Source organism: Microcaecilia unicolor, chromosome 14 (assembly GCF_901765095.1).
Source record: "Microcaecilia unicolor chromosome 14, aMicUni1.1, whole genome shotgun sequence".
Classification (NCBI taxonomy): domain Eukaryota; kingdom Metazoa; phylum Chordata; class Amphibia; order Gymnophiona; family Siphonopidae; genus Microcaecilia; species Microcaecilia unicolor.
The window spans coordinates 23694446-23709521 of NC_044044.1; the positions used below are offsets into that span (position 1 = coordinate 23694446).

The 15076-nt window shown below is 41.8% G+C and overlaps 1 protein-coding gene across 1 annotated transcript; it reads right to left on the reverse strand.

Moving 5' to 3' along the window:
- Positions 1-3577: 3577 nt before the first annotated feature.
- Positions 3578-4510, reverse strand: LOC115457080 (olfactory receptor 1019-like). Its single transcript, XM_030186504.1, has one exon. The coding sequence runs from the start codon at positions 4508-4510 to the stop codon at positions 3578-3580; it is 933 nt and encodes a 310-aa protein (XP_030042364.1).
- Positions 4511-15076: the final 10566 nt, after the last annotated feature.

Here is a 15076-nt window from a genome sequence, read left to right on the forward strand (position 1 = left end):
GACAAACTGCAATTAGTTGGGTTCCAGCATTTATAGCAGCCTTTGACAGGTGGAAATACTCGTGCCCAAAGTTAGGTGCAAAATGCGCACTAAGGGGTGAATTCTATATATGGTGCTGAAAAAAGTGCTATGCTATTTATTTAGATTTTGCTCACACCTTTTTCAGTGGTAGCTCAAGGTGAGTACATTCAGGTACTCTGGATATTTCTCTGTCCCAGGAAGGCTCACAATCTAAGTTTGTACCTGAGGCAATGGAGGGTTAAGTGACTTGCCCAAGATCACAAGGAGCAGTGGTGGGATTTGAACTGGCCACCTCTGGATTGCAAGACCGGTGCTCTAACCACTAGGCCACTCCTCCACTCTAGAATCTTGCTATTCTTTTGGGGTTCTACATGGAATGTCACTACTCTTTGAGATTCTGCATGGAATCTTGTCACTCTTTAAGATTCCAGAATCTTATTTATTTAGATTTTGCTCACACCTTTTTCAGTAGTAGCTCAAGGTGAGGTACATTCAGGTACTCTGGATATTGCTCTGTCCCAGGAGGGCTCACAATCTAAGTTTGTACCTGAGGCAGTGGAGGGTTAAGTGACTTGCCCAAGATCACAAGGAGCAGCAGTGGGATTTGAACTGGCCACCTCTGGATTGCAAGACTGGTGCTCTAACCACTAGGCCACTCCTCCACTCTAGAAGCCATGCTTACAGTTAGGTGTGGTTTATAGAATAGCACTTACTCCTGGGAATCGTGTCTAACTTTAGATGTGTACTATCACACTGAAAAATCCTAGCCAAAAGAATCTTACAAATTTGTGTCTACGTGCCGTTTTTTCCAGAGAGAAGAATAAGTTGCAGTGAAAGTTGCCAGTACCACGGACCCTGAGGCAGGAAGTGAAAGAAATACCAAAACCTTGGCCAACGTCGGCCGTGGAGTGGAGAGACTAAGCGACAGCAGTTTGAACGCAGCAGCAAGATAAGTGCTGGTTTAATTAGCTACAATACACTAGTAGAAAAAAACAATTAGTAAATGAGTCTGCACAGAGAGGGTGTTTTTTGCCAATGATGACAGCAAGAACTCCGGGTAATTAAGAGCCGGAGAGCTTGTTTAAGTAGTCTGTTGAGGCTTTTTCCCCCGTAAAACAGCACGTAGACATAAATTTGTAAGCTTCTTTTGGCTAGGATTTTTCAGTGAGATAGTACTTTAAGTAGGTTGATCCTAGGTAACTTTAGATGTGCCCATTTGCAATTGTACGCAATTGTACGCATCTAAATAAAGTGTGTATCCCCCCTCATTGTGTGTATCCCCAACAATACAGCACTTAATTTATTTCAATAACATTGGAGATATTTCTTCCTGAGTAAATTTGCAATAAGTAATTGATCACAGCAGCCACCTCACCTAAATGATGCCACCATCACCTATTGATTGTTACCATGAACATAGGAACCATTGTGCTTTAAACATAAATAGTTACCGTGGTTTTTGGCCAGGAGGATCTGATCCTTATTAAAAATTTATATCCGGAGAAAGAGGTGGAAGAGGTTAAGCATAGATTAGGTTTTGAAGAAATGCGGAAAACAAGCTCAACTGATCACCAGTCAGGAAGCGGCAAGGCCCAATCATTTGTCACTGAAGAAAACATCATGACAGTTGAAGAACTTGTGCTGAGTCAAGAGGATGAACCTAAAACTCACAAGTTTATTCATCAAATTATTCAAGCAACTGGCATTTCTCAGTCAACGGTGTTTTGAATCATCCTCAGTGATCTTGACCTATTGTGTCTTAAGCCTAGGCGCGTGCAGCAGCTAACCGAGAACGATCACATTACTCGTACGACATAGTCAAAGCAACTCCTTCGCAAGTAACCCCCACGCGCTGTTGATTTCATTTGGTTTACAGATGAGAACATTTTCATGGTGAACAATCTATCAACACCAAAAATGAACGACTTTGTGCAGTGACCGACTTTATGCAGTGAAGCGATAATATTGCTGTCAATCATCTTCTGCGTATTTGCTCAATAATTGTGGTTTTGACACTCATTCAGAGTGATCGGGCCTGCACCCTGTTCTATAACATGCATGCCTTAATTTCATATCACACAGCTGATAATGATCATGGGAGGTTCAGGGGCACATCAGGGGCATTGTCAGAAATTTGGCATGATATTAAAGAATACTTGGATTCACGCACCCACTAATGGCCATTGAGTATGAGGGTTTACACCAGGTTTTGGCATGCATAAGTCATTGCACCCAATCCGATCCACCCGTGAACCACCCACGGCCATGTCCCCTTTTGAATCCACAGAGAAAATTTGTGCACAGATCCAGCCGTGTAAATTTATGAGTGTAAATTTTAATGACAATTAGCACCAATGATTCTTAGCGTCCAATTATTGGCACCGATTGACTTGTTCAATTAAATTGCATGTGCAAATTTTTTGCATGGCGATTTTTTTGCGACTTTTATAGAATTTGGGGGTTAGTGTGTAAATACAATGGGATGTATATGTGGGTGGAGCATGGGCGGGATTATGGGCAGGTCTCACATTTATGTAGGTGACTTACATTAAAGTGCAGCATTTAGGCTCATGCATATACCTTTTATTGATATGACATGTGAGTGTACCTAAATGTTGATATGTAAATGTCAACTTACGGTAGTATTCTATCATGAAATCTGGCTGCCCAGATGCCATTATAGAATTAGCCCATAGTTCATCTTGGTGCCTCTTGGAGTGTCTCATACCAATGACCTTCATTTTTAGACCTTCTCCATTGAATGTTTAACTGTAATGGTCAGCATTAGAAAAAAAATGAAACCTGGTTACTGGCTGGCAATAAATATCTGATTTCAGCACCAACCAGGAAGTCCTATCTAGTTAGTGATGATATTCAGACCACTAACTGGATAACTGCTCAGCTGTTACCCTGTCTGGCTACAGGTGTCAAAATGGCACTGATAACTTCTAACAGTAGACTAGGAGTGGTACTACTGTAAAGGGATTGGGGGGAAGGGTTGGAGACTGTGCAGGGGCTGGGTCTATTGGGGTGATTGGAGGGGCGTACCTGTGATTTGAGGGATCAGGAGAAGAGGCATTTGTGATCGGGGGATCAAAAGAGGAAAACAATTGGCACCATGGCCTCATCTTTTTTTCACAGTTGGGGTACTGGCCATGCTACCAGACTTGTGACATGTAGTGCATGGCATCAACTCTTCTGCTAGCTGCCATGCCTCCACCGTGCTTCTACAAGCTTAAGCCCCAATTCTACCCATATTAAGTAGCAGGTTTTTTAACAATGCTGACTCATTTTTAATGAACAGTAGCCATTAGCAGAGGTCAGGTTAATGTTAATGGTGCCGTAAAACCTTCACTAGCTGATCTATATAGCTTAGAAAAAAAGGCCCCCAAAAGCTGTGAAATGTGGATTAGGAAGGTAATTAGAGTATTAGTCCAGCATTTCCCTCTTTCTTCTTAATAGAATTCTATGGTGCAGTGGAATCTGTTTTTACTAACAGCTTATTTATGCCAAAAAAATAGTCCTCCCATACCTGCCTACGATTGCTCATTTGATGCTAAAAGAATACATTAACAATAATTTTCTTAAAGGCTCTTTTTACCTGCTTATTCTTTAGACTATAGATGACAGGGTTCAGCATTGGAACCAATGTCGTATAAAGTACAGCAAAGAGCTTGTTCTGATTCTGAGAAAACATGGATGACGGTGTCATGTATGTGAACATTATAGTACCGTAAAATAAAACAACAACAGTGAGGTGGGAGGAGCAGGTAGAGAAGGCTTTCCTTCTCCCTTCCTCAGAACGAATTTTCAGGATGGTGGAGATGATCAACACATAAGAGGTCAAAGTTAAGAGAAAGGGGCTGATCCCAAAAAACATCCCTTCCGAGAGAAGTACGTTTTCTATGACTGAGGTATCACTGCAAGACAGCTTCAACAAAGCCGTAGGATCACAAAAGAAATGGTTAATTTCACGGGGACCACAAAAGGACAACTGAGAAATCAAAATTGGGTAGGTCATCGTATCTAGGAATCCAATTGTCCATGAAACAACCGAGAGCACACAACAGACTTTTCTGTTCATGATCACCATGTAATGCAGGGGCCTGCATATTGCTACATATCGATCGTAAGCCATAGTTGCTAGAAGGTAGAATTCAATACTAGCGAAAGCACTAAAAAAGTAGAGTTGTACCATACATGCTGTGAAAGAAATGGTGTCATTCCCTGTTGAGAAGATCGTCAAAACTTTATGGAGTGTGACTGTGGTGTAACACATGTCTAAAAGAGACAGATTGCATAGGAAAAAGTACATGGGAGTATGCAAAAAAGAGTCAACACATACTAGTGTTACGATAACTGAGTTTGCCATTAGGGCAACCAAGTAGAGAAGTAAAAGAACAATAAAAAGAAGATTTTGCAGCTCCGGGTACTCGGAAATCCCCTGAATAATGAACTCTGTCACTGTGGTTTCATTCATGTGATTCATGTATGCACTTTTTAATTAATCTGCAATATCAGAAAAAAAGAACAATAATAAATATACACATTTGCAGACCCAAAGAAACATTTCATGGATTCACACATCTTGACTGGTGCCCTACTAAAATGATTTTTCTTTGTAATAAATAGATCATGGAATCAAACTGTGTGGTTAACAGATCAACTTGCCACCTAGGAACTCTCACAGATCAGCTCGTTTGTACCTAAATCTCCATTACCCAGTATATAGTGGCCTCAAGTACAAGACCACCTACACATCCACCTTCTCCTATACTAGTGCTCATTTGTGGAATGGTCTGCCTAAATTGGTGAAACTTACTCCTGATCACCCGACCTTCAAAAAGTGCCTCAAGACCTTTTTATTTGGGAAAGCTTACACTCAAATCCCGCCTAGCATCTCTTACTTCTGACTGTCTCTGTCATGGCGTCATATTGATCACCACTACTCTTTCTCTTTCCCTTCCTTGCTTTTACCCTCTCTCTCTTACGCTTCTAAGCCATTGATTGTTTGTTTGCTGACTTGATGTATGTTTATATAGACTGTTGTAAGCCACATTGGGCCTGCCTGTGGGTGGGAAATTGTGGGATATAAATGCTATAAATAAATAAAAATCAATGAGGCACCTAAAATGAACGAGCATTCTTAATCTACATTTTTGAAAACTAGGGGCAATTTAAGCAGGTCATATGAATCTTCTGTAATACACACACTTATTATAAATAGGGAATATGCCGGGAATGATGATAATGTGATTTGGTGACATTTCAACACGTGACGCTTCATATAATAGACTCGCTAAATTGGTGGGTCGTGCTCTTTTTATGGCCGTATTGAAAAACAAACTAAAATTTTCCTTTTTGGATTTTGTTTTTTAATCGTGAGCACTTCTCCGTAAATATATTCTCCTAGACTCTCTTTTTTGTCATTTGCGTTTCTCTTGACGAGATTATTAATTTTGTGCAGCAGGGAGTGTCTCTTTCATATGTGTTTACACAACAATATGCATGTCTGGTAGCATTTCAGAAATGAAGAGTTATAGCAGAAGTAATAGAAATAGACAGATGTATCTTGGAAAAAATGTATCATATCTGACAGCTAAATACTAATAAAAAGAAAATATTAATCCATAATTTGGAAAGTGATCTTACTCTTACAGAATGTAGTTATTTGGTTTCAAAGCTAAAGATGTTGCCATCACCTAACGGTTAGCATGAATATGAACATAAGAAAAGCCATACTGGGTCAGACCAATGGTCCATCTTGCCCAGTATCCTGGTAGAAACCCAATTAGTAGCAACATTCCATGCTAACAATCCCAGGGCAAGCAGTGGCATCCCCCATGTCCATCACAATAACAGACTATGGACTTATCCTCTTGGAACTTGTCCAAACCTTTTTTAAACCCAGATATGATAACGGCTGTTACTACATCCTCTGGCAGCAAGCTCCAGAGCTTAACTATTCATTGAAAGCAATTTATTTTTTCTCCTATTTCTTTTAAAAGTATTTCCATGCAATTTCATTGAGTGTCCCCTTGTCTTTGCACTTTTTGAAAAAAAAGGTTTGGACAAATTCCTGGAGGAAAGGTCCATGATCTGCAATTGAGGCAGACATGGGAAGCAACTGCTTGCCCCAAGTGTCGCCATGATTTGGGTTTCTGCCAGGTACTTGTGACCTGGCTTGGCCACCGTTTGGAAAACAGGATACTGGGCTAGATGGACCATTGGTCTGACCCAGTATGGCTACTCTTATATACTTATATTCCATATTTTTGTAATTTATTTCAGCTCTGTGTTGACTTGTTACCCGGAACAACATTCTGTATTTATTTCCTCTGGATTTCTTTTGCTAAGAAAGGTGTTTTTTTTTCTCCATTAAGGAGTTGTTTTCCGTTGTGGTTGGTTTTCAGAGGTTTGAAACCAATGATAGTAGCCATTGTAAGCCACATTGCGCCTGCTCTTGTGGAAAAATGTGGGGTAAAAATGCACCAAAATAAATAAATAAATTCTAATTGGGGGGAGACCATCTCTGTAGGCACACCGGGCAGTTGAGGTTTCTTGCTGTTTAAATATTGCGCTATATCTTGTGATCCGGGTCCAAGTCATCTTTTGAGCAAATTTAGTTTGGTTAGGACCAGAATTGGATGCAATACTCAAGATGAGGGCATACCATGGAACGATACAGATGCATTATAATATTCTTGGTCTTATTTTGCATCCCTTTCCTAATAATTCCTAGCATCTTGTTTGCTTTTTTGGGCCACCGCCGCACACCGGGCAGAAGATTTCAATGTATTGTCTACAATGACACCTAGATCTTTTTCTTGAGTGCTGACTTCTAAGGTGGACTCTAGCATCAGTTAACTATGATTTGGATTATTCTTCCCTATGCGCATCACTTTGCATTTGCCCACAATAAATTTCATCTGCTTTTTCGATGCCCAGTCTTCCAATTTCCTAAGGTCTTCCTGCAATTTTTCACAATCTGCACGTCTTTTGACACCTCAGAATAGTTTTGTATCATCTGCGAATTTAATCACCTCACTCGTTCCGTTTTCCAGATCATTTATAAATATGTAAAATAGCACTGGTCCTCGTATGGAAAATTGAGAATGATGGTGATGCTTATTTGTTAAACAAATATTTAAGATCTATTCTACATGCATACCATGTTCAAGGGCAACCTTATTTTCTTAATAAAAACAAATACATATTTTCCTACCGTTCCTGTAAATGAAGCAACTTCACCAACATTAAATTTCTCAAAGTTAATGAGATTAAATATATGTTAGGGGTACTTTGGGAAACAATCTCTGGAGTGTTTCCATGCACAATATTTTCTATCAACCTCTGGAACATTTTTTATATGTACTGTTATTTTTTTATAATGTCTGTTTCTGTTTCACGTTATCAAGTTATTTCCAGTGGGAGTGATATTCAGACCGCGTGAGGGATCCCGGTTAAATCCCGCGGTCTGCTGTCAGTCCAAATATTGAATGCTAGGCTGTTTCTGGTGATCATTATTGAATAGTCCGTTTGTTTTTGGCTGGTTTAAACTTAGCATGCTATGTTTAATATTTGAAGATAACCAGTTAAGTTTAAAGCAGACAAAAATATTCCCGCTATTTATGTGGCCCGATATGGTCGCTTACATTAGCCGGTTATGCGCTGAATATTGGGGGGATAGCCAGTTATATGGCACAATATAGCTGGCATCTCCTAGCTGCTAATTGGGAATATTTCAGTGGGAGATAGACCGTTATCCCAGCTAAATATTGCTGGATAGCCAGTTAAATGGTTTTGAATATTGGGGGGGGGGGGGGGGGGGAGTAACTCTAAATTTGAATAAGCAATATGTTTATAAACCATTAGTTTTCTGAGGCTGTTGTTTAAAAACCATGAAATTAAAATTTGGAGGTGCATTTTCGATACGACTCTAAATCCGACTTTGCCCATTTTGCTCAAGACGTCCAAAATTCACGTTGTAAATCTAGCAATTTTCCCCGTGTTTTGGCATCAAAGGACGTGCTTCAGGAGTCTAAGGGGACCTTTTACTAAGCTGCGTAGGCACGTACATGCGTCCTACGTGTGTCAATTTTGAATTACTGCCCGGCTACCATGTGGCCGGGGTGGTAATTATATTTTCTATGAGCGCCCACTATGCATTCTGGAAAAATTTCTGATGCGCAGCGCTAACCGGGCAGTTATCAGCATTGTATGCTTGCTGATGATGATTACCGCCCAGTTAACGCTTCAGACTTACCACTAGGTCAATGGGTGACGGTAAGGTCTCAGACCCAAAATGGACACGTGTAAGACCTTTTTTGCAGGTGCGCTGAAAAATGGACCTGCGCATGCCCAATACATGCATCTACACCAGCGCAGGCCATTTTTCTGCGCATCTTAGTAAAAAGACCCCTAAGTATCTGTTGAACTTTCTCAACGTCTTTCCACAGAAATAATATGTCATAAAGAACAACTATTACAGCGATAGATGCACAGACTTTTTAGCGCACGCTAAACATTACTACATGCTAATGCTAGAGACACCCATATGAATATAATGGGTCTGTATCATTAGCCTGTGCTAATTTTTAGCGCGCACTAAAAAGTTAACACACCTACAGTGTGGCTTAGTAAACAGGGCCCTTAGACTCCTGAAGTAGGCCTTTTTATTGCCAAAACATGAGACTGTGTTGAGTCCATTTTATCTGTTTTTCTAACAATAAAGACTTTTTTTAAGTCTTAGTATTTTTATTGATTTAAGAACAGAATAACATATTAGAAAGCATTATAACATCATACAAATGCCAAAAAGCGTGAGGGAGGGAAAAGAGAGAAAAAGAAGCAATTAAAAAAAAAAACACCCAGAAGGGAAAGGACTTCTCAACATGGATCTCTAAAGTATGTTAGCAACAAAGACCACTTCTCCTTATAAGAAATATAGCGACATGACTTTTTAGCAAGGAATGATTCATACTTATAAGTCTGACATGCTAAATTCCACCAGCCTTGATGTGTGGCTTGATCCAGAGTCTTCCAGTGGCAGAATACAATTTTCAAGGTTAAAGCAAGTAAAGTATTAACAAGCAAGCAATCATTCTGACTTAACATAGATTGAAAACACTGGTCTCGAAGCAACACATATTTGTATAACATAGGACCAGTGAAATGAAACACATCTGGTAAAGTGAGCCATACGCCATCCCAAAATGGTTTAATACATATACACTCAAAAATAAGATGCTTGATAGTGCCCAGTTGATCATGACAAGACCAACATGAGCTGGGAATGGAAGGGTTGATTGAATGCGACCTGAGGGGCGTCCATAATGATCTGTGCATGAAAAAATAGAGGGAATATGTTATGGCCACAGACCTGGAGCACTTAAGCGTTGACTTTTATTTATTCTACCTCTAGAGTCCTACCCATGTTTGGTTGACCTAAGTCCCTTCCCTACTTTGTTGGACACTATAAATGTAGCATAACATTACATGATGATGATGGTATAGATGGGCTTTCGCTTACACTACATATTATATTTTGTTTCTTGAAGCTTCATATCTGACCTCTTCTAATTCTTATCTCTGCAGATGAACAATGTTGACATCAGAGGACACCAAAAACCACACCTTCTTAAAAGACTTTATTATTCTGGGGTTTTCTGATTTTCCAAGGACAAAGTAGCTCATCTTTGGAATTCTTTTGCTGATCTATTTGGCCACATTTGTGGGAAACCTTCTTATAATTATGCTGATATCAAAAGACGTCCATCTGCAAAATCCCAAGTACTTTCTCCTTAGCAATTTGTCCTGCATATGCATCGGTTACACATCAATAACCTTCAGTAAGATCTTCTCAGTCTTCATAACTGGGAGTTCAACCATCTCTTTTGTTGTTGCCTGTATTTTACAGCTATACCTGTCCATAATCTTTGGCAGGTGCAGAATTTTCGATTCTCACAGACAAGGTGTACGATCACTATGTGGACATCTGTAATCCCTTGTGCTACTCGATGATTATGAATAAGAGACTCTGTGGCCTTCTTGCTGCTGGCTCCTGGCTAGTTGCTTTTCTAGAAATTATTCCGCTTATGGTCTTGACCTCCCAACTTTCTTTCATAATTAACCATTTCTTTGTGATTTGACAGCACTGATGAAACTTTCTAGTAGTGATACATTTATCCTTGAAACTATGATTCTTTTCAAAGACATTCTTATAGGGTTTAGCCCCTTCCTGTTAACTCTTTTTTCATATGTTGTTATTATTTCAACTTTTCTAAAAGTAAACTCTACAAGGAGTAGATGCAAGCTGGTTTCAACTTGCTCCTGTCAACTTTCTGTGGTCATTCTGTTCTATCTCTCTCAATTTACATATACCTGCGTCCAACCTCCATGTATTCAATGAGAAGAGACAAACTATTTGCAGTCCTCTATATCACAGTAATTCCAGTGTTAAACCCCATTAGTATAATAGAGGCCCTTTTATAGACCAGTGGTAAGCCCAATGCGGGCTTACCGCTCACTCTTCCGGGACTACCGCTGGCCCAACATGGCCACCAGTGGTAGTTCTGACCTGAGTGTGCACCATTTCTGGGAGAAAAAGAAAAACCCTGGAAAAGGCTTGTGTGGCAGTAACCCGATGGTAATCAGGCATCGCTTCTTGCTGCCTGGTTACCGCCAGGTTAGCACAGGAGCCCATATCGCCACCTCAATGGATGGTGGTATGGGCTCCCCAGCACATTGCCATGTGGAAAGAATTCTCTTGTGTGTCTGGAGGCTTTTTACCCGCTGTGGTAAAAAGTGCCTTGACACGTGGGAAAAACGTCCCCTGCTGCTAGTGCACAACCCTTTTTTCCACAGCTTAGTAAAAGGACCCCTTATTTTCTTACTGCTGTTACTCTAGACTTATCTATCTATCAGGCTTATTTTCAAAAGAGAAGGGCGCCCATCTTTCGACACAAATCGGGAGATGGGCATCCTTCTCTCAGGGTCGCCCAAATTGGCATAATCGAAAGCCGATTTTGGGCATCCCCAAATGCTTCCCGTTACGGGGGCGTGTCGGAGGTGTAGCTAAGGCGGGACTGGGGCATGCTTAACACATGGGCGTCCTCAAGCAATAATGGAAAAAAGAAGGCTGTCCCTGATGAACACTTGGCCAACTTTACTTGGTCCTTTTTTTTATGACCAAGCCACAAACGTGCCCTAAATGACCAGATGACCATTGGAGGGAATTGAGGATGACCTCCCCTAACTCCCCCAGTGGTCACTAACCACCTCCCACCCTGCAAAAACCACTTTAAAAACTTTTGTCTTTTTTTTTTTTTTTTAGAGTATGGGTGAAGGATCTCCTTCGCTATGTCTCCGTCCCTACGACGGCAGTTGAGGACATCCTTCACTATTTATTTATTTAGATTTTGCTCACACCTTTTTCAGTAGTAACTCAAGGTGAATTACATTCAGATACACTGGATATCTGTGCGACGGGACGGCAGTTGAAGACGTCCAAAATGTGGATGTTTGTGAGAAGGACATCCATGCCTGCTATGCCTCTGACACCCCCTTTATTTATTTGGATTTTTGATCACAAGTAGCAGCAGTGGGATTTGAACCAGCCACCTCTGTATTGCAAGACCAGTGCTCTGGCCACTCCTCCACTCCTCCATTCCACTCCCTTGAAATTTGGCCATTTCTGTGGGGGGCAGTATGCAGGTCCCTGGTGGGGGAGGTATGTGTGTGTCAGCGGAGGCATAACAAGGGCATGGATGTCCTTCTTTCAAACATTTTGGACGTCCTCAACTGCCTCCCCCCCCCCCCCACAGGGATGGCCAAATTTCAAGGTAATGAAGTGGAGTAGAGTGGAGGAGTGGCCTAGTGGTTAGAGCACTGGTCTTGCAATCCAGAGGTGGCCGGTTCAAATCCCACTGTTGCTACTTGTGATCCAAAATCCAAATAAATAAAGGGGGTGTTAGAGACGTAGCAGGCATGGACGTCCTTCTCACAGAAACAGCCAAGCAAGGATGTCCTTCTCACAAACATCCACATCCTGGATGTCCTCAACTGCCATATCAAAGGACATCCTCAACTGCTGTTGCAGGGACAGAGGCATAGAAATATCCAGTGTACCTGAATGTAACTCACCTTGAGCTACTACTGAAAAAGGTGTGAGCAAAATATAAATAAATAAATAAAGGACATCCTCAACTGCCATCACAGAGGCATAGTGAAGGATATCCTTCACCCATACTCTAAAAAAAAAAGAAAAAAGTTTTTAAAGTTGTTTTTTTCAGGGTGGGAGGTAGTTAGTGACCACTGCATGCCTTTTTCCATTCAGTTAGTGCATCAGCTAGTCCACTGCAGTGCACCCTAGGGTGCCCGGTTGGTGTCCTAGCATGTCAGGGGGACCAGTGCACTACGAATGCTGGCTTCTCCCATGACCAAATGACTTGGATTTGGTCATTTTTGAGATGGGTGTCCTCAGTTACCATTATCGCCGAAAACCGGGGATGACCATCTCTAAGGTCGACCTAAATGTTTAGATTTGGGCGTCCCCGATCGTATTCTCGAAACGAAAGATAGACGCCCATCTTTTTTTTTCGATAATACGGGTTTCCCCGCCCCTTCACCGGGACGTCCTTAGAGATGGGCACCCTTAGAGATGGTCGTCCCCGTTCGATTATGCCCCTCTATATGTTCCATCTTTGCTAATTGCTTATACCATATGCTGTCTGTTAAAATGTTTTATTGCCTATTGTGTTGACATTGTGTAATGCTATGGATTTACAGCCTGTCTCGCTAACACAGACTACTCAGTAATTACCGTGGATTCTTTTAGATTCGTAATAAGTAAATGAAACCTTTATTAGGGAAGCTAAATTATACACACACACACACATACATACATAATGGTTAGCACATATACAATGATTAGCTGTATAAACAATTATTACATCACTGGTCTCTACATCTAAGCAATGCAAAGAGTTCTTTAGACCAGGAAAGGAAACAATAATATACATACATACAATCATCACTGGTCTCCATCATCGAAGCTCTTATCATCAGCCTGGGGGGGCCCGGTTCACACATCGAGAGTTAGGAGCTTTGGACCAGGAACAAGCCTTCTGCGCAGTCTGTACGTTACTCACAGATGAACCCCACCTTACTATGACAAGCCCTCCCTTTTATAGGCTTTGAACTCATGTCCAGAGCTAAGGAAAGTTACAGAAAGCATATTAAAAAGATCTATAGAGCTCTGGGAGTCCCTCAAAAGGCCCCCCTTTTCCTCCCCCAATCCTTGCCATGCAGACGCTTTATCTCCCTAGAACCTCCCCCGAGCCATCAATCCCCTCCCCGGTCTGGGTAGGCCCCTTGGGCCAACATTATCTCCTAGTGGTCTGATAAGGGTAAAGGGGGTATATGCGAAGACCAATTGTTCCTGTCTCTTGCGGCTGCCTGTAGAAAATGACTGCTGTGACAGGAGCTTAAAGGAGCCATCAGTGTTTCCCCCATCTCCTGATCAAGTCCTCCACTCCCTGATCCCACTCCCAAAGGGCCCCCGCTCCCAGAAAGAACATACCAATTGTTTCCCTGGTTGTCAAGTGGAAATCGGGCAAAAACGATCCCCAGGTGCTCCTGCCATGGCTGGCGCCATATCCAAAATGGCATCCCTAAAGATAGTCCCGCACCACTACCACTAGGAGGTCTTGTTTCCTAGTTTTAACCCTCATTCTATCCCCTGGAGTTCAATGTTGCCTCTAAGCTGTGCACTCCAGGTAATTAGGGGTTCTTTGAGAGTACAATAGCAAATAGACTGTCCTAAGTTTTTCTACAAAGCTAACCGGGCACTGGTCTGAATATTAGCTGGTATCCAGTTAACACCCAGGCAGAGACCTAAGGGATTCCTGGTGTTCTCTCCCTCTCTCATCCCCCCCCCCCCCCAATCATGATCACCCATCCTACTCCAGCCAAAACAGCAAGCCCCAAAACAGAAACACACCAGCCCTGTAGGCCTCTCAAGCTTACTTTTTCTATCCCTGGTTGTCTAGCTGTTCCCACAGGCAGGACATATGCCCACTCACTCCTACCTGTCATGGCCTCAAAATGGATGCTGTGAGCCCTAGAGGCCATGGTGGCCATTTTCACTTAGGAATCATGGGGAAGGAGCAAGTGGGGTTTTCTCCTGTACCAAGGAGCTGATAGGTAGGCCTGTGGGGAGCTTGCTGGGGCACAGGGAGGGGGGCAAGAAAGGGGATAAAACAATACTCATGGTGGTGGAAGGGTGATAGGATAGTGCTTGAGGGGGTCAGAAGACAGGTTTGGAGGCGGGGATAGTGCTGGGCAGACTTACACGGTCTGTGCCCTGAAAAGGACAGATACAAACAAAGGTAAGGTATACACAAAAAGTAGCACATATGAGTTATCTTGTTGCGCAGACTGGATGAACCGTGCAGGTCTTTTTCTGCCATCATCTACTATGTTACTATGTGGACTCCGCTTATGAGGGTACCAGTCAAATATTGGTCGGTGGCTAATTTAGCCAGCAATGGACATCATTTTTTTAAATGGTGACCGCTGGCTGCTGAATATTGACTAGCATGCATGCATGCTCCCTAATCTAGGCAAAGAGCATTTACAGCAACTTTATGGCTGGCATAAGTGTTCTTGCCTAAACCCATATGCCCGTATATACCCGGTTACGCTAGAATTTTATAAAAGAATATAGGAGCCTACTTTCCTTTATAAGAACAGGCTCCAAATAGGCACCTAAATACAGTGACCCTTTATAGAATTTGCTGTCCACGTCTGCAAAGGAGGGGAGATGGTATTACCCACGGCTAGTGCTCTATGCACCCTTCCCCGGATTCTATAAACGACGGCTAAAGTTGTGCATGCAAATCAGTGTGTGTAGCCAATTTGCGCATGCAACTTAATTGCTAAACAAGCCAATTAGCACCAAAAATTGGCTGCTAACAATGTATTATTAGTGTTAATAGGTCTTAATTAGGACTTATGCGCAAAACTTATTCTATAACAATCTGCATGTAAATCC